Raw genomic sequence first — 20,849 nt, 5'->3', positions numbered from 1 at the left:
CAGTTAGTTATATCCAGGCTGTCCAATAGTTAGTTATATCCAGAATGTACCAATAGTTAGTTATATCCAGGCTGTCCAATAGTTAGTTATATCCAGGCTGTCCAATAGTTAGTTATATCCAGGCTGTCCAATAGTTAGTTATATCCAGGCTGTACCATAGTTAGTTATATCCAGAATTTACCATAGTTAGTTATATCCAGACTGTACCATAGTTAGATATATCCAGGCTGTCCAATAGTTAGTTATATCCAGAATGTACCACAGTTATATCTGGGCTGTACCATAGTTATATCCAGGCTGTCCAAAAGTTAGTTATATCCAGAATGTACCATAGTTATATCCAGGCTGTCCAATAGTTAGTTATATCCAGAATGTACCATAGTTATATCCAGAATGTACCATAGTTATATCCAGGCTGTCCAATAGTTTGTTATATCCAGGCTGTCCAATAGTTAGTTATATCCAGGCTGTCCAATAGTTAGTTATATCCAGGCTGTCCAATAGTTAGTTATATCCAGGCTGTCCAATAGTTAGTTATATCCAGAATGTACCATAGTTAGTTATATCCAGGCTGTCCAATAGTTAGTTATATCCAGAATGTACCATAGTTAGTTATATCCAGGCTGTCCAATAGTTAGTTATATCCAGAATTTTACCACAGTTATATCTGGGCTGTACCATAGTTATATCCAGGCTGTCCAATAGTTAGTTATATCCAGGCTGTCCAATAGTTAGTTATATCCAGAATGTACCATAGTTAGTTATATCCAGGCTGTCCAATAGTTAGTTATATCCAGAATGTACCATAGTTATATCCAGGCTGTCCAATAGTTAGTTATATCCAGAATGTACCATAGTTATATCCAGGCTGTCCAATAGTTAGTTATATCCAGAATGTACCATAGTTAGTTATATCCAGAATGTACCAATAGTTAGTTATATCCAGGCTGTCCAATAGTTAGTTATATCCAGGCTGTACCAATAGTTAGTTATATCCAGGCTGTCCAATAGTTAGTTATATCCAGGCTGTCCAATAGTTAGTTATATCCAGGCTGTCCAATAGTTAGTTATATCCAGGCTGTCCAATAGTTAGTTATATCCAGGCTGTCCAATAGTTAGTTATATCCAGAATGTACCATAGTTATATATCCAGGCTGTCCAATAGTTAGTTATATCCAGGCTGTCCAATAGTTAGTTATATCCAGGCTCCAGGCTGTCCAATAGTTAGTTATATCCAGAATGTACCATAGTTAGTTATATCCAGGCTGTCCAATAGTTAGTTATATCCAGGCTGTCCAATAGTTAGTTATATCCAGGCTGTCCAATAGTTAGTTATATCCAGAATGTACCATAGTTAGTTATATCCAGAATGTACCATAGTTATATCCAGGCTGTCCAATAGTTAGTTATATCCAGAATGTACCATAGTTAGTTATATCCAGGCTGTCCAATAGTTAGTTATATCCAGAATGTACCATAGTTATATCCAGGCTGTCCAATAGTTAGTTATATCCAGAATGTACCATAGTTATATCCAGGCTGTCCAATAGTTAGTTATATCCAGAATGTACCAATAGTTATTATATCCAGGCTGTCCAATAGTTAGTTATATCCAGAATGTACCATAGTTATATCCAGGCTGTCCAATAGTTAGTTATATCCAGGCTGTCCAAGTTATATCCAGGCTGTACCATTAGTTATATCCAGGCTGTCCAATAGTTAGTTATATCCAGAATGTACCATAGTTAGTTATATCCAGGCTGTCCAATAGTTAGTTATATCCAGAATGTACCATAGTTATATCCAGGCTGTCCAATAGTTAGTTATATCCAGAATGTACCATAGTTATATCCAGGCTGTCCAATAGTTAGTTATATCCAGAATGTACCATAGTTATATCCAGGTTGTCCAATAGTTAGTTATATCCAGAATGTACCATAGTTAGTTATATCCAGGCTGTCCAATAGTTAGTTATATCCAGAATGTACCAATAGTTATTATATCCAGAATGTACCATAGTTATATATCCAGGCTGTCCAATAGTTAGTTATATCCAGAATTACCATAGTTATATCCAGGCTGTCCAATAGTTAGTTATATCCAGAATGTACCAATAGTTAGTTATATCAGGCTGTCCAATAGTTAGTTATATCCAGAATTTATATCTGGGCTGTACCAATAGTTATTATATCCAGGCTGTCCAATAGTTAGTTATATCCAGAATGTACCAATATATTATATCCAGGCTGTCCAATAGTTAGTTATATCCAGGCTGTACCATAGTTAGTTATATCCAGGCTGTCCAAGTTAGTTATATATCCAGAATGTACCATAGTTATATCCAGGCTGTCCAATAGTTAGTTATATCCAGGCTGTCCAATAGTTAGTTATATCCAGGCTGTACCAATAGTTAGTTATATCCAGGCTGTCCAATAGTTAGTTATATCCAGAATGTACCATAGTTAGTTATATCCAGGCTGTCCAATAGTTAGTTATATCCAGGCTGTACCAATAGTTAGTTATATCCAGGTACCAATAGTTTGTTATATCCAATAGTTAGTTATATCCAGGCTGTCCAATAGTTAGTTATATCCAGGCTGTCCAATAGTTAGTTATATCCAGGCTGTCCAATAGTTAGTTATATCCAGAATGTACCATAGTTAGTTATATCCAGGCTGTCCAATAGTTAGTTATATCCAGGATGTCCAATAGTTAGTTATATCCAGACTGTACCATAGTTAGATAAATCCAGGCTGTCCAATAGTTAGTTACATCCAGACTGTACCATTGTTAGATATATCCAGGCTGTCCAATAGTTAGTTATATCCAGAATGTACCATAGTTAGATATATCCAGGCTGTCCAATAGTTAGTTATATCCAGAATGTACCATAGTTAGTTATATCCAGGCTGTCCAATAGTTAGTTATATCCAGAATTTTACCACAGTTATATCTGGGCTGTACCATAGTTATATCCAGGCTGTCCAATAGTTAGTTATATCCAGGCTGTCCAATAGTTAGTTATATCCAGAATGTACCATAGTTATATCCAGAATGTATATACAGGCTGTCCAGGCTGTCCAATAGCTTGTTATATCCAGGCTGTCCAATAGTTAGTTATATCCAGGCTGTCCAATAGTTAGTTATATCCAGGCTGTCCAATAGTTAGTTATATCCAGGCTGTCCAATAGTTAGTTATATCCAGGCTGTCCAATAGTTAGTTATATCCAGGCTGTCCAATAGTTAGTTATATCCAGAATGTACCATAGTTAGTTATATCCAGGCTGTCCAATAGTTAGTTATATCCAGAATGTACCATAGTTATATCCAGGCTGTCCAATAGTTAGTTATATCCAGAATGTACCATAGTTATATCCAGGCTGTCCAATAGTTAGTTATATCCAGAATGTACCATAGTTAGTTATATCCAGAATGTACCATAGTTATATCCAGGCTGTCCAATAGTTAGTTATATCCAGGCTGTCCAATAGTTAGTTATATCCAGGCTGTCCAATAGTTAGTTATATCCAGGCTGTCCAATAGTTAGTTATATCCAGAATGTACCATAGTTAGTTATATCCAGGCTGTCCAATAGTTAGTTATATCCAGGCTGTCCAATAGTTAGTCATATCCAGGCTGTCCAATAGTTAGTTATATCCAGAATGTACCATAGTTATATCCAGGCTGTCCAATAGTTTGTTATATCCAGGCTGTCCAATAGTTAGTTATATCCAGGCTGTCCAATAGTTAGTTATATCCAGGCTGTAATAGTTAGTTATATCCAGGCTGTCCAATAGTTAGTTATATCCAGAATGTACCATAGTTAGTTATATCCAGGCTGTCCAATAGTTAGTTATATCCAGAATGTACCATAGTTATATCCAGGCTGTCCAATAGTTAGTTATATCCAGAATGTACCATAGTTAGTTATATCCAGGCTGTCCAATAGTTAGTTATATCCAGAATGTACCATAGTTATATCCAGGCTGTCCAATAGTTAGTTATATCCAGAATGTACCATAGTTATATCCAGAATGTACCATAGTTATATCCAGGCTGTCCAATAGCTTGTTATATCCAGGCTGTCCAATAGTTAGTTATATCCAGGCTGTCCAATAGTTAGTTATATCCAGGCTGTCCAATAGTTAGTTATATCCAGGCTGTCCAATAGTTAGTTATATCCAGGCTGTCCAATAGTTAGTTATATCCAGGCTGTCCAATAGTTAGTTATATCCAGAATGTACCATAGTTAGTTATATCCAGGCTGTCCAATAGTTAGTTATATCCAGGCTGTCCAATAGTTAGTTATATCCAGGCTGTACCATAGTTAGTTATATCCAGAATTTACCATAGTTAGTTACATCCAGACTGTACCATAGTTAGATATATCCAGGCTGTCCAATAGTTAGTTATATCCAGACTGTACCATAGTTAGATATATCCAGGCTGTCCAATAGTTAGTTATATCCAGAATGTACCACAGTTATATCTGGGCTGTACCATAGTTATATCCAGGCTGTCCAATAGTTAGTTATATCCAGAATGTACCATAGTTATATCCAGGCTGTCCAATAGCTTGTTATATCCAGAATGTACCATAGTTATATCCAGGCTGTCCAATAGTTAGTTATATCCAGAATTTTACCACAGTTATATCTGGGCTGTACCATAGTTATATCCAGGCTGTCCAATAGTTAGTTATATCCAGAATGTACCATAGTTAGTTATATCCAGGCTGTCCAATAGTTAGTTATATAGTCCAAATGTACCATAGTTATATCCAGGCTGTCCAATAGTTAGTTATATCCAGAATGTATAGGTTATATATCCAGGCTGTCCAATAGTTAGTTATATCCAGAATGTACCATAGTTAGTTATATCCAGAATGTACCATAGTTATATCCAGGCTGTCCAATAGTTAGTTATATCCAGGCTGTCCAATAGTTAGTTATATCCAGGCTGTCCAATAGTTAGTTATATCCAGGCTGTCCAATAGTTAGTTATATCCAGAATGTACCAATAGTTAGTTATATCCAGGCTGTCCAATAGTTAGTTATATCCAGGCTGTCCAATAGTTAGTTATATCCAGAATGTACCAGGCTGTCCAATAGTTAGTTATATCCAGGCTGTCCAATAGTTAGTTATATCCAGGCTGTCCAATAGTTAGTTATATCCAGGCTGTCCAATAGTTAGTTATATCCAGAATGTACCATAGTTAGTTATATCCAGGCTGTCCAATAGTTAGTTATATCCAGGCTGTCCAATAGTTAGTTATATCCAGGCTGTCCAATAGTTAGTTATATCCAGAATGTACCATAGTTAGTTATATCCAGGCTGTCCAATAGTTAGTTATATCCAGGATGTCCAATAGTTAGTTATATCCAGGCTGTCCAATAGTTAGTTATATCCAGGCTGTACCATAGTTAGTTATATCCAGAATTTACCATAGTTAGTTACATCCAGACTGTACCATAGTTAGATATATCCAGGCTGTCCAATAGTTAGTTATATCCAGACTGTACCATAGTTAGATATATCCAGGCTGTCCAATAGTTAGTTATATCCAGAATGTACCATAGTTAGTTATATCCAGGCTGTCCAATAGTTAGTTATATCCAGAATGTACCATAGTTATATCCAGGCTGTCCAATAGTTAGTTATATCCAGGCTGTCCAATAGTTAGTTATATCCAGAATGTACCATAGTTAGTTATATCCAGAATGTACCATAGTTATATCCAGGCTGTCCAATAGTTAGTTATATCCAGGCTGTCCAATAGTTAGTTATATCCAGGCTGTCCAATAGTTAGTTATATCCAGGCTGTCCAATAGTTAGTTATATCCAGAATGTACCATAGTTAGTTATATCCAGGCTGTCCAATAGTTAGTTATATCCAGAATGTACCACTAGTTAGTTATATCCAGGCTGTCCAATAGTTAGTTATATCCAGAATGTACCATTAGTTATATCCAGGCTGTCCAATAGTTAGTTATATCCAGAATGTACCATAGTTATGTTAGTTATATCAGGCTGTTAGTTATATATCCAGGCTGTCCAATAGTTAGTTATATCCAGAATGTACCATAGTTAGTTATATCCAGAATGTACCATTAGTTATATCCAGGCTGTCCAATAGTTAGTTATATCCAGGCTGTCCAATAGTTAGTTATATCCAGGCTGTCCAATAGTTAGTTATATCCAGAATGTACCATAGTTAGTTATATCCAGGCTGTCCAATAGTTAGTTATATCCAGAATGTACCATAGTTATATCCAGGCTGTCCAATAGTTAGTTATATCCAGAATGTACCATAGTTAGTTATATCCAGGCTGTCCAATAGTTAGTTATATCCAGGCTGTCCAATAGTTAGTTATATCCAGGCTGTCCAATAGTTAGTTATATCCAGGCTGTACCATAGTTAGTTATATCCAGAATTTACCATAGTTAGTTATATCCAGAATTTACCATAGTTAGTTACATCCAGACTGTACCATAGTTAGTTATATCCAGACTGTACCATAGTTAGTTATATCCAGGCTGTCCAATAGTTAGTTATATCCAGAATGTACCATAGTTAGTTATATCCAGGCTGTCCAATAGTTAGTTATATCCAGAATGTACCATAGTTAGTTATATCCAGGCTGTCCAATAGTTAGTTATATCCAGAATGTCCAATAGTTAGTTATATCCAGAATGTACCATAGTTATATATCAGGCTGTCCAATAGTTAGTTATATCCAGGCTGTCCAATAGTTAGTTATATCCAGAATGTACTAGTTAGTTATATCCAGAATAGTACCATAGTTATATCCAGGCTGTCCAATAGTTAGTTATATCCAGGCTGTCCAATAGTTAGTTATATCCAGGCTGTCCAATAGTTAGTTATATCCAGGCTGTCCAATAGTTAGTTATATCCAGGCTGTCCAATAGTTAGTTATATCCAGAATGTACCAATAGTTAGTTATATCCAGGCTGTCCAATAGTTAGTTATATCCAGGCTGTCCAATAGTTAGTTATATCCAGAATGTCCAATAGTTAGTTATATCCAGGCTGTCCAATAGTTAGTTATATCCAGAATGTACCAATAGTTATATTATATCCAGGCTGTCCAATAGTTAGTTATATCCAGGCTGTCCAATAGTTAGTTATATCCAGGCTGTCCAATAGTTAGTTATATCCAGAATGTACCATAGTTATATCCAGGCTGTCCAATAGTTAGTTATATCCAGGCTGTCCAATAGTTAGTTATATCCAGGCTGTCCAATAGTTAGTTATATCCAGAATGTACCATAGTTAGTTATTTCCAGAATGTACCATAGTTATATCCAGGCTGTCCAATAGTTAGTTATATCCAGAATGTACCATAGTTAGTTATATCCAGGCTGTCCAATAGTTAGTTATATCCAGAATGTACCATAGTTAGTTATATCCAGGCTGTCCAATAGTTAGTTATATCCAGAATGTACCATAGTTATATATCCAGGCTGTACCATAGTTATATATCCAGGCTGTCCAATAGTTAGTTATATCCAGAATGTACCATAGTTAGTTATATCCAGAATGTACCATAGTTAGTTATATCCAGGCTGTCCAATAGTTAGTTATATCCAGAATGTACCATAGTTAGTTATATCCAGGTTGTGTCCAATAGTTAGTTATATCCAGGCTGTCCAATAGTTAGTTATATCCAGGCTGTCTGTTAGTTATATCCAATAGTTAGTTATATCCAGGCTGTCCAATAGTTAGTTATATCCAGGCTGTCCAATAGTTAGTTATATCCAGAATGTACCATAGTTATATTATATCCAGGCTGTCCAATAGTTAGTTATATCCAGGCTGTCCAATAGTTAGTTATATCCAGGCTGTCCAATAGTTAGTTATATCCAGGCTGTCCAATAGTTAGTTATATCCAGTTATTATTATATCCAGGCTGTCCAATAGTTAGTTATATCCAGGCTGTCCAATAGTTAGTTATATCCAGGCTGTCCAATAGTTAGTTATATCCAGGCTGTCCAATAGTTAGTTATATCCAGGCTGTCCAATAGTTAGTTATATCCAGGCTGTCCAATAGTTAGTTATATCCAGGATGTCCAATAGTTAGTTATATCCAGGCTGTCCAATAGTTAGTTATATCCAGGCTGTACCATAGTTAGTTATATCCAGAATTTACCATAGTTAGTTACATCCAGACTGTACCATAGTTAGATAAATCCAGGCTGTCCAATAGTTATATCCAGTTATATCCAGACTGTACCATAGTTAGATATATCCAGGCTGTCCAATAGTTAGTTATATCCAGAATGTACCATAATTAGATATATCCAGGCTGTCCAATAGTTAGTTATATCCAGAATGTACCATAGTTAGTTATATCCAGGCTGTCCAATAGTTAGTTATATCCAGAATTTTACCACAGTTATATCTGGGCTGTACCATAGTTATATCCAGGCTGTCCAATAGTTAGTTATATCCAGGCTGTCCAATAGTTAGTTATATCCAGAATGTACCATAGTTAGTTATATCCAGAATGTACCATAGTTATATCCAGGCTGTCCAATAGTTTGTTATATCCAGGCTGTCCAATAGTTAGTTATATCCAGGCTGTCCAATAGTTAGTTATATCCAGGCTGTCCAATAGTTAGTTATATCCAGAATGTACCATAGTTAGTTATATCCAGGCTGTCCAATAGTTAGTTATATCCAGAATGTACCATAGTTATATCCAGGCTGTCCAATAGTTAGTTATATCCAGAATGTACCATAGTTATATCCAGAATGTACCATAGTTATATCCAGGCTGTCCAATAGTTAGTTATATCCAGAATGTACCATAGTTATATCCAGGCTGTCCAATAGTTAGTTATATCCAGAATGTACCATAGTTAGTTATATCCAGGCTGTACCAATAGTTAGTTATATCCAGGCTGTCCAATAGTTAGTTATATCCAGGCTGTCCAATAGTTATATATCCAGGCTGTCCAATAGTTAGTTATATCCAGGCTGTCCAATAGTTAGTTATATCCAGAATGTACCAATAGTTAGTTATATCCAGGCTGTCCAATAGTTAGTTATATCCAGAATGTTAGTTATATCCATAGTTAGTTATATCCAGGCTGTCCAATAGTTAGTTATATCCAGGCTGTACCATAGTTAGTTATATCCAGGCTGTCCAATAGTTAGTTATATCCAGAATGCTAGTTAGTTATATCCAGACTGTACCATAGTTAGTTATATCCAGGCTGTTAGTTAGTTATATCCAGAATGTACCATAGTTAGTTATATCCAGGCTGTCCAATAGTTAGTTATATCCAGAATGTACCATAGTTAGTTATATCCAGGCTGTTAGTTATATATCCAGAATGTACCAATAGTTATATCCAGGCTGTAATAGTTATATCCAGGCTGTACCAATAGTTAGTTATATCCAGGCTGTCCAATAGTTAGTTATATCCAGAATGTACCATAGTTATTATATCCAGGCTGTCCAATAGTTAGTTATATCCAGGCTGTCCAATAGTTAGTTATATCCAGAATGTACCATAGTTAGTTATATCCAGGCTGTCCAATAGTTAGTTATATCCAGGCTGTCCAATAGTTAGTTATATCCAGGCTGTCCAATAGTTAGTTATATCCAGGCTGTCCAATAGTTAGTTATATCCAGGCTGTACCAATAGTTAGTTATATCCAGTCCAATAATGTTAGTTATATCCAGGCTGTCCAATAGTTAGTTATATCCAGGCTGTCCAATAGTTAGTTATATCCAGGCTGTCCAATAGTTAGTTATATCCAGGCTGTCCAATAGTTAGTTATATCCAGAATGTACCATAGTTATATCCAGGCTGTCCAATAGTTATATATCCAGGCTGTCCAATAGTTAGTTATATCCAGGCTGTCCAATAGTTAGTTATATCCAGGCTGTCCAATAGTTAGTTATATCCAGAATGTACCAATAGTTAGTTATATCCAGGCTGTTATATCAGGCTAGTTAGTTATATCCAGGCTGTCCAATAGTTTATATCCAGGCTGTTAGTTAGTTATATCCAGGCTGTACCAATAGTTAGTTATATCCAGACTGTACCATAGTTAGTTATATCCAGGCTGTCCAATAGTTAGTTATATCCAGAATGTACCATAGTTAGATATATCCAGGCTGTCCAATAGTTAGTTATATCCAGAATGTACCATAGTTAGTTATATCCAGGCTGTCCAATAGTTAGTTATATCCAGAATGTACCATAGTTATATCCAGGCTGTATAGTTATATATCCAGGCTGTCCAATAGTTAGTTATATCCAGAATGTACCATAGTTAGAATGTACCATATATCCAGAATGTCCAATAGTTATTATATCCAGGCTGTCCAATAGTTAGTTATATCCAGAATGTACCATAGTTAGTTATATCCAGGCTAGTTAGTTATATCCAGGCTGTCCAATAGTTAGTTATATCCAGGCTGTCCAATAGTTAGTTATATCCAGGCTGTACCAATAGTTAGTTATATCCAGGCTGTCCAATAGTTAGTTATATCCAGGCTGTCCAATAGTTAGTTATATCCAGAATGTACCATAGTTATATCCAGGCTGTCCAATAGTTAGTTATATCCAGGCTGTCCAATAGTTAGTTATATCCAGGCTGTCCAATAGTTAGTTATATCCAGGCTGTCCAATAGTTAGTTATATCCAGGCTGTACCAATAGTTAGTTATATCAGGCTGTCCAGGCTGTTAGTTATATCCAGGCTGTCCAATAGTTAGTTATATCCAGGCTGTCCAATAGTTAGTTATATCCAGGCTGTCCAATAGTTAGTTATATCCAGAATGTACCATAGTTAGTTATATCCAGGCTGTCCAATAGTTAGTTATATCCAGGATGTCCAATAGTTAGTTATATCCAGGCTGTCCAATAGTTAGTTATATCCAGGCTGTACCATAGTTAGTTATATCCAGAATTTACCATAGTTAGTTACATCCAGACTGTACCATAGTTAGATAAATCCAGGCTGTCCAATAGTTAGTTATATCCAGACTGTACCATAGTTAGATATATCCAGGCTGTCCAATAGTTAGTTATATCCAGAATGTACCATAATTAGATATATCCAGGCTGTCCAATAGTTAGTTATATCCAGAATGTACCATAGTTAGTTATATCCAGGCTGTCCAATAGTTAGTTATATCCAGAATTTTACCACAGTTATATCTGGGCTGTACCATAGTTATATCCAGGCTGTCCAATAGTTAGTTATATCCAGGCTGTCCAATAGTTAGTTATATCCAGGCAGTTAATATCCAGTGTACCATAGTTAGTTATATCCAAATGTACCATAGTTATATCCAGGCTGTCCAATAGTTTGTTATATCCAGGCTGTCCAATAGTTAGTTATATCCAGAATAGGCTGTCCAATAGTTAGTTATATCCAGGCTGTCCAATAGTTAGTTATATCCAGAATGTACCATAGTTAGTTATATCCAGGCTGTCCAATAGTTAGTTATATCCAGAATGTACCATAGTTATATCCAGGCTGTCCAATAGTTAGTTATATCCAGAATGTACCATAGTTATATCCAGGCTTAATTATAGGCTCCAGAATGTACCATAGTTATATCCAGGCTGTCCAATAGTTAGTTATATCCAGAATGTACCATAGTTAGTTATGTACCATAGTTATATCCAGGCTGTCCAATAGTTAGTTATATCCAGGCTGTCCAATAGTTAGTTATATCCAGGCTGTCCAATAGTTAGTTATATCCAGGCTGTCCATAGTTAGTTATATCCAGGCTGTCCAATAGTTAGTTATATCCAGAATGTACCATAGTTATATCCAGGCTGTCTAATAGTTAGTTATATCCAGAATGTACCATAGTTAGTTATATCCAGGCTGTCCAATAGTTAGTTGTATCCAGGCTGTCCAATAGTTAGTTATATCCAGGCTGTCCAATAGTTAGTTATATCCAGGCTGTACCATAGTTAGTTATATCCAGAATGTACCATAGTTAGTTACATCCAGACTGTACCATAGTTAGATATATCCAGGCTGTCCAATAGTTAGTTATATCCAGACTGTACCATAGTTAGATATATCCAGGCTGTCCAATAGTTAATTATATCCAGAATGTACCATAGTTAGGTATATCCAGGCTGTCCAATAGTTAGTTATATCCAGAATGTACCATAGTTATATCTGGGCTGTACCATAGTTATATCCAGGCTGTCCAATAGTTAGTTATATCCAGAATGTACCATAGTTAGCTATATCCAGAATATACCATAGTTATATCCAGGCTGTCCAATAGTTAGTTATATCCAGAATGTACCATAGTTAGCTATATCCAGAATATACCATAGTTATATCCAGGCTGTCCAATAGTTAGTTATATCCAGAATGTACCATAGTTATATCCAGGCTGTCCAATAGTTAGTTATATCCAGAATGTACCATAGTTAGTTATATCCAGGCTGTCCAATAGTTAGTTATATCCAGAATAGTTACCATAGTTATATCCAGGCTGTCCAATAGTTAGTTATATCCAGGCTGTCCAGTTAGTTATATCCAGAATGTACCATAGTTATATCCAGGCTGTCCAATAGTTTGTTATATCCAGGCTGTCCAATAGTTAGTTATATCCAGGCTGTCCAATAGTTAGTTATATCCAGGCTGTCCAATAGTTAGTTATATCCAGGCTGTCCAATAGTTAGTTATATCCAGGCTGTCCAATAGTTAGTTATATCCAGAATGTACCATAGTTATATCCAGAATGTACCATAGTTATATCCAGGCTGTCCAATAGTTAGTTATATCCAGGCTGTATCCAGGCCATAGTTAGTTATATCCAGGCTGTCCAATAGTTAGTTATATCCAGGCTGTCCATAGTTAGTTATATCCAGAATGTACCATAGTTAGATAAGAATCCAGGCTGTCCAATAGTTAGTTATATCCAGACTGTACCATAGTTAGATATATCCAGGCTGTCCAATAGTTAGTTATATCCAGAATGTACCATAGTTAGATATATCCAGGCTGTCCAATAGTTAGTTATATCCAGAATGTACCATAGTTAGTTATATCCAGGCTGTCCAATAGTTAGTTATATCCAGGCTGTCCAATAGTTAGTTATATCCAGGCTGTCCAATAGTTAGTTATATCCAGGCTGTACCATAGTTAGTTATATCCAGGCTGTCCAATAGTTAGTTATATCCAGAATGCTAGTTATATCCATAGTTAGTTATATCCAGAATGTACCATAGTCCAGGCTGTCCAATAGTTAGTTATATCCAGAATGTCCAATAGTTAGTTATATCCAGGCTGTCCAATAGTTAGTTATATCCAGGCTGTCCAATAGTTAGTTATATCCAGAATGTACCATAGTTAGTTATATCCAGGCTGTCCAATAGTTAGTTATATCCAGAATGTACCATAGTTATATCCAGGCTGTCCAATAGTTAGTTATATCCAGAATGTACCATAGTTATATCCAGGCTGTCCAATAGTTAGTTATATCCAGAATGTACCATAGTTATATCCAGGCTGTCCAATAGTTAGTTATATCCAGAATGTACCATAGTTAGTTATATCCAGAATGTACCATAGTTATATCCAGGCTGTCCAATAGTTAGTTATATCCAGGCTGTCCAATAGTTAGTTATATCCAGGCTGTCCAATAGTTAGTTATATCCAGGCTGTCCAATAGTTAGTTATATAGTTAGTTATATCAGGCTGTCCAATAGTTAGTTATATCCAGAATGTACCATAGTTAGTTATATCCAGGCTGTCCAATAGTTAGTTATATCCAGAATGTACCATATCCAGTGTATTATATCCAGGCTGTCCAATAGTGTCCAGTTATATCCAGGCTGTCCAATAGTTAGTTATATCCAGGCTGTACCAATAGTTAGTTATATCCAGGCTGTCCAATAGTTAGTTATATCCAGGCTGTACCATAGTTAGTTATATCCAGGCTGTCCATAGTTAGTTATATCCAGGCTGTCCAATAGTTAGTTATATCCAGAATGTACCATAGTTAGTTATATCCAGGCTGTCCAATAGTTAGTTATATCCAGAACCAATAGTTAGTTATATCCAGGCTGTCCAATAGTTATATCCAGGCTGTCCAATAGTTAGTTATATCCAGAATGTACCATAGTTAGTTATATCCAGGCTGTCCAATAGTTAGTTATATCCAGGCTGTCCAATAGTTAGTTATATCCAGGCTGTCCAATAGTTAGTTATATCCAGGCTGTCCAATATATCCAGTTAGTTATATCCAGAATGTATATTATATCCAGGCTGTCCAATAGTTAGTTATATCCAGGCTGTCCAATAGTTAGTTATATCCAGGCTGTCCAATAGTTAGTTATATCCAGGCTGTCCATATCCATAGTTTTATATCCAGGCTGTCCAATAGTTAGTTATATCCAGGCTGTCCAATAGTTAGTTATATCCAGGCTGTCCAATAGTTAGTTATATCCAGGCTGTACCATAGTTAGTTATATCCAGGCTGTCCAATAGTTAGTTATATCCAGAATGTACCATAGTTATATCCAGGCTGTCCAATAGTTAGTTATATCCAGAATGTACCATAGTTAGTTATATCCAGGCTGTCCAATAGTTAGTTATATCCAGAATGTACCATAGTTAGTTATATCCAGGCTGTCCAATAGTTAGTTATATCCAGAATGTACCATAGTTAGTTATATCCAGGCTGTCCAATAGTTAGTTATATCCAGAATGTATATCCAGGCAGTTAGTTATATCCAGGCTGTCCAATAGTTAGTTATATCCAGGCTGTACCATAGTTAGTTATATCCAGGCTGTACCAATAGTTAGTTATATCCAGAATGTACCATAGTTAGTTATATCCAGAATGTACCATAGTTATATCCAGGTTATATCCAGGCTGTCCAATAGTTAGTTATATCCAGGCTGTCCAATAGTTAGTTATATCCAGGCTGTCCAATAGTTAGTTATATCCAGGCTGTCCAATAGTTAGTTATATCCAGAATGTACCATAGTTAGATATATCCAGGCTGTCCAATAGTTAGTTATATCCAGAATGTACCATAGTTAGTTATATCCAGGCTGTCCAATAGTTAGTTATATCCAGAATGTACCATAGTTAGTTATATCCAGAATGTACCATAGTTAGTTATATCCAGAATGTACCATAGTTATATCCAGGCTGTCCAATAGTTAGTTATATCCAGAATGTACCATAGTTATATATCCAGAATGTGTACCATAGTTAGTATATCCAGGCTGTCCAATAGTTAGTTATATCCAGGCTGTCCAATAGTTAGTTATATCCAGAATGTCCATAGTTAGTTATATCCAGGCTGTCCAATAGTTAGTTATATCCAGAATGTACCATAGGCTGTACCATAGTTATATCCAGGCTGTCCAATAGTTAGTTATATCCAGAATGTACCATAGTTAGTTATATCCAGGCTGTCCAATAGTTAGTTATCCAGGCTGTCCAATAGTTAGTTATATCCAGGCTGTCCAATAGTTAGTTATATCCAGGCTGTACCATAGTTAGTTATATCCAGGCTGTACCATAGTTAGTTATATCCAGAATGTACCATAGTTAGTTATATCCAGGCTGTCCAATAGTTAGTTATATCCAGAATGTACCATAGTTAGTTAGTATATCCAGGCTGTCCAATAGTTAGTTATATCCAGAATGTACCATAGTTAGTTATATTAGTTATATCCAGGCTGTCCAATAGTTAGTTATATCCAGAATGTACCATAGTTAGTTATTATATATCCAGGCTGTCCAATAGTTAGTTATATCCAGGCTGTACCATAGTTAGTTATATCCAGGCTGTACCATAGTTATTATATCCAGGCTGTCCAATAGTTAGTTATATCCAGGCTGTACCATAGTTAGTTATATCCAGGCTGTCCAATAGTTAGTTATATCCAGGCTGTCCAATAGTTAGTTATATCCAGAATGTACCATAGTTAGTTATATCCAGGCTGTCCAATAGTTAGTTATATCCAGAATGTACCATAGTTAGTTATATCCAGAATGTACCATAGTTAGTTATATCCAGAATGTACCATAGTTAGTTATAGCCAGGATGTCCAATAGTTAGTTATATCCAGAATGTACCATAGTTATATCCAGGCTGTCCCGTAGTTATATCCAGGCTGTCCAATAGTTAGTTATATCCAGGCTGTCGTACTACCATAGTTAGTTATATCCAGGCTGTCCAATAGTTAGTTATATCCAGGCTGTCCAATAGTTAGTTATTATCCAGGCTGTCCAATAGTTATTATATCCAGGCTGTCCAATAGTTAGTTATATCCAGGCTGTCCATAGTTAGTTATATCCAGGCTGTCCAATAGTTAGTTATATCCAGGCTGTACCATAGTTAGTTATATCCAGGCTGTCCAATAGTTAGTTATATCCAGGCTGTCCATGTCAATAGTTAGTTATATCCAGGCTGTCCAATAGTTAGTTATATCCAGGCTGGTTAGTTATATCCAGTGTACCATAGTTAGTTATATCCAGGCTGTACCATAGTTAGTTATATCCAGGCTGTCCAATAGTTAGTTATATCCAGGCTGTACCATAGTTAGTTATATCCAGGCTGTCCAATAGTTAGTTATATCCAGAATGTACCATAGTTAGTTATATCCAGGCTGTACCATAGTTAGTTATATCCAGGCTGTCCAGGCTGTCCAATAGTTAGTTATATCCAGGCTGTACCATAGTTAGTATATCCAGGCTGTCCATAGTTAGTTATATCCAGGTACCATAGTTAGTTATATCCAGGCTGTACCATAGTTAGTTATATCCAGGCTGTACCATAGTTAGTTATATCCAGGCTGTCCAATAGTTAGTTATATCCAGGCTGTACCATAGTTAGTTATATCCAGAATGTACCATAGTTAGTTATATCCAGGCTGTCCAATAGTTAGTTATATCCAGGCTGTACCAATAGTTATATCCAGGCTGTATCAGGCTAGTTAGTATATCCAGGCTGTCCATAGTTAGTTATATCCAGGCTGTTAGTATATCCAGGCTGTCCATAGTTAGTTATATCCAGAATGTACCATAGTTATATATCCAGGCTGTCCAATAGTTAGTTATATCCAGAATGTAGTTATATCCAGGCTGTCCAATAGTTAGTTATATCCAGGCTGTACCATAGTAGTTATATCCAGGCTGTCCAATAGTTAGTTATATCCAGGCTGTCCAATAGTTAGTTATATCCAGAATGTACCATAGTTAGTTAGTTAGTTATATCCAGGCTGTACCAGTAGTTAGTTATATCCAGGCTGTAGTACACCATAGTTAGTTATATCCAGGCTGTAGTACTACCATAGTTAGTTATATCCAGGCTGTCCAATAGTTAGTTATATCCAGAATGTACCATATTCCAGGCTGTAGTATATCCAGAATGTACCATAGTTAGTTATATCCAGGCTGTCCAATAGTTAGTTATATCCAGGCTGTCCATAGTTAGTTATATAGGCTGTCCAATAGTTAGTTATATCCAGGCTGTACCATAGTTAGTTATATCCAGAATACCATAGTTAGTTATATCCAGGCTGTACCATAGTTAGTTATATCCAGGCTGTCCAATAGTTAGTTATATCCAGAGTACCATAGTTATATCCAGGCTGTAGTATATCTACCATAGTTAGTTATATCCAGGCTGTCCAATAGTTAGTTATATCCAGAATGTACCATAGTTAGTTATAGTTAGTTATATCAGGCTGTCCAATAGTAGTTATATCTACCATAGTTAGTTATATCCAGGCTGTAGTAGTTATATCCAGGCTGTCCATAGTTAGTTATATCCAGGCTGTAGTACTACCATAGTTAGTTATATCCAGGCTGTACCATAGTTAGTTATATCCAGGCTGTCCAATAGTTAGTTATATCCAGGCTGTAGTACTGTACCATAGTTAGTTATATCCAGGCTGTACCATAGTTAGTTATATCCAGGCTGTAGTACTACCATAGTTAGTTATATCCAGGCTGTAGTATTACCATAGTTAGTTATATCCAGGCTGTAGTATTACCATAGTTAGTTATATCCAGGCTGTAGTACTACCATAGTTAGGCTGTAGTTATTAGTTATATCCAGGCTAGTTAGTACTACCATAGTTAGTTGTATTATATCAGGCTGTAGTTATATCCAGAATGTACCATAGTTAGTTATATCCAGGCTGTACCAGGCCAGGCTGTAGTACTACCATAGTTAGTTATATCCAGGCTGTAGTACTACCATAGTTAGTTATATCCAGGCTGTAGTACTACCATAATTAGTTATATCCAGGCTGTAGTACTACCATAGTTAGTTATATCCAGGCTGTAGTACTACCATAGCTAGTTGTATTCAGGCTGTAGTACTACCATAGCTAGTTATATCCTGGCTGTAGTACTACCATAGTTAGTTATATCCAGGCTGTAGTACTACCATAGTTAGTTATATCCAGGCTGTAGTACTACCATAGTTAGTTATATCCAGGCTGTAGTACTACCATAGCTAGTTGTATTCAGGCTGTACCATAGCTAGTTAACATGAAACTACTTTCATATTTTGCCAAATGTTTTTCACCCTGAAACAGGCTTTGTGGGAAGCTCGATTTGTCTGCACAATCTGCAGTGTAAGACGTCGTTAATAGTAGTGATGGAATGCTACTAGTTGGATAATATGCATACACAAAGATTTAAACTGTAGCATCATCGAAACAGTTCATTATTTAGCTAAACATCAGTATTTCACTATGTGTTTAACGAGAAACGTCTTGGGCGGTCTTTATCCTTGTCTCACCTGGTTGCCTTAGGGTCCCATATGACCACATCAGCATCACAACCCTTAGCGATCTTTCCCTTTTGGGGGTAGAAGTTGAAGATTTTCGCTGCATTGCTGCTGGTGACAGCTACGAATCGATTCTCGTCCATTTTCCCGCTATGCTGCGGAAAGTAATTACACAAAATACTGAGTTTCAATATTCTGGATATAAAAATTCCATATTTACTGACATAATTAACCTGACCAAAGGTCAATGCTTAACGGTGCAGTAAGCGATTCAAAGTTTCACTCCAAATATCAAAACGTGTCATTTTTGGCGTTTTACAATGTTAATTTTGCAATAGCCTCCGGGTCAACCGATCCTGAGAGAAGGGCAGAAAGAAGTAAGGGAGGAAGAAAGAAATGGAAAGAGAAGGACAGAAAGAAAGCTAGCCTGCTGCCTCATCCACTATGACAGTTTGGATTGATTCTGACTGATAAAAACTTCCTTGATGCACATAATAAATAGCATAATATAAATTGTTATCTTCTCTTCTCACAGCAGAAATGTCACTTGTCACCTTTTAAGTCCTACTATAGAACTTAATCAACCGTCTAAAAATAGTACCACTCATTTTTGTAGGACCTGTACCCTTGTCCTGGACAACAACAAAAACATCCCTTTCAGTGGAGAATCTCCATGAGTATGCTTTTTGGTGTAGGGCTATAGGCTTAATCTGTCCGGGAAACTGGCCTATAGTGTGTATAATAAAGAATGATGTGATATGAAGAATGAGAGGCCTAACTGACAACGCCCTTCTCCCAAATGACAGACATCCTGTCCTCCACTCCGTTGACTCCATTGGGGATCTTTGTAAAGTCGTCTTTGCCCAGGGCTTTCTGACACACAGAGAATGTGCAGTTGTCTGTCCCAGTCACGCTGAGGTCATCACTGGAAGAATGAAACAGAAGCATCTACATCACTAAACGGTAAGGCAGCCATCTTTACTGCCTGTCATTCATTTCTATTGCACCGACAATATGCAGTTTCACCTCACTTTCCACTGTGTTTTCCACTGTTGTTCACCTTCCCAGTTCCTGTGTTCCTGGCTGGTTGGTAACACTGTGTTACATACACTCCAATTGTACATATATTATGTGATATATGTTATAAACAGTCATGACTGTTGGGATCATATGCTGTTATGTCATTGTTATGACAGTGTTATGGAGCACTTATGTGACAGTGGGTGCATGAAGGTGTAACCTAATATGCTTTACTCAATGAAAAGGGCAGGAGAGGGACAGTGAGAGCAGGTTGATATTGTTTAAGGCTCCACATACTTTGCCAGTAGGTCCATAAGGTATCCCGGGGTGCTGGGGTCGGGCCTCAGAGGTGGGCCCATGACGAACTTGGCAGCGTGGGCCCAGTCTTTGTGCCAGCAGTGGGTGCCATCTGTACCCAGTCCTGCTGCTATGGGCTCTCCAAACACCACACGGCCTGTTGTGGCAAAAACATCCCAAAAACATGCACACATAACACAGAACACCATCCATGTCATGTTGAGCCTCTCTCTCACTCTCTCTGTCTCTGTCTGTCTCTCTCTCTCTCATTCTCTCTCACTCTCTCTGTCTCTGTCATTCTTTCCCACCTACAGTTCCTACCAGCAGGCATTGTCAGGCCCCCCTCACCATTTCTGCGTGCGTTGGACACCACCTTAGCGGCAGACTTGCTCATGACGTGGACAACATAGAGCGGGCAGTTCACAGCGTGGGCGATGGTGATGGCTCTCTGGGTGGCTTCAGCCTCCACCTCCTCAGGACGACACAACTCATGACCCTCCGGACCTGTGATGCCCAGGGACAGCATCTTCTTAGCCCCCTGCCAAGTGAGAGAAGGTCAGTTTAAAAAATGCCCCCTAAATGGCAGATCAAATAAAAACTGCCTGTGTGACTCAGATAAACTTTTGTTACAAAAGGTTATACAAGCATGAGCAGATTAGCATAGAATATTACACCATGACGCAAACAGGTTTTCCTCAGCTAGTGTTGAGGGAGGAAGCTGACATGTTACATGCTTTTTGCAAACAGACAATGGTTT

General features: G+C 37.0%; 1 protein-coding gene across 2 annotated transcripts in view; it reads right to left on the bottom strand.

Annotated features, from left to right (window-relative positions):
- Positions 1 to 20,849, bottom strand: part of dpys (dihydropyrimidinase) — a 45,853-nt gene that overhangs the window by 9,561 nt on the left and 15,443 nt on the right. Inside the window, exons 4-7 of one of the 2 annotated variants that reach the window (XM_024393032.2) lie at positions 20,441 to 20,630; positions 20,093 to 20,249; positions 19,559 to 19,700; positions 18,788 to 18,930 (exon numbers count right to left, since the gene is read on the bottom strand). In XM_024393032.2, coding sequence (XP_024248800.2) covers positions 18,788 to 18,930; positions 19,559 to 19,700; positions 20,093 to 20,249; positions 20,441 to 20,630 — 632 coding nt within the window. The remainder of the gene's footprint in view (positions 1 to 18,787; positions 18,931 to 19,558; positions 19,701 to 20,092; positions 20,250 to 20,440; positions 20,631 to 20,849) is intronic. The other variant, XM_042310259.1, reaches the window with a different exon arrangement.

Source organism: Oncorhynchus tshawytscha, linkage group LG03 (genome assembly GCF_018296145.1).
Source record: "Oncorhynchus tshawytscha isolate Ot180627B linkage group LG03, Otsh_v2.0, whole genome shotgun sequence".
In the NCBI taxonomy this organism is placed as follows: Eukaryota; Metazoa; Chordata; class Actinopteri; order Salmoniformes; family Salmonidae; genus Oncorhynchus; species Oncorhynchus tshawytscha.
The sequence above is the reverse complement of the archived record's forward strand: the minus strand, read 5'-3'. Positions and strand labels throughout refer to the sequence as shown.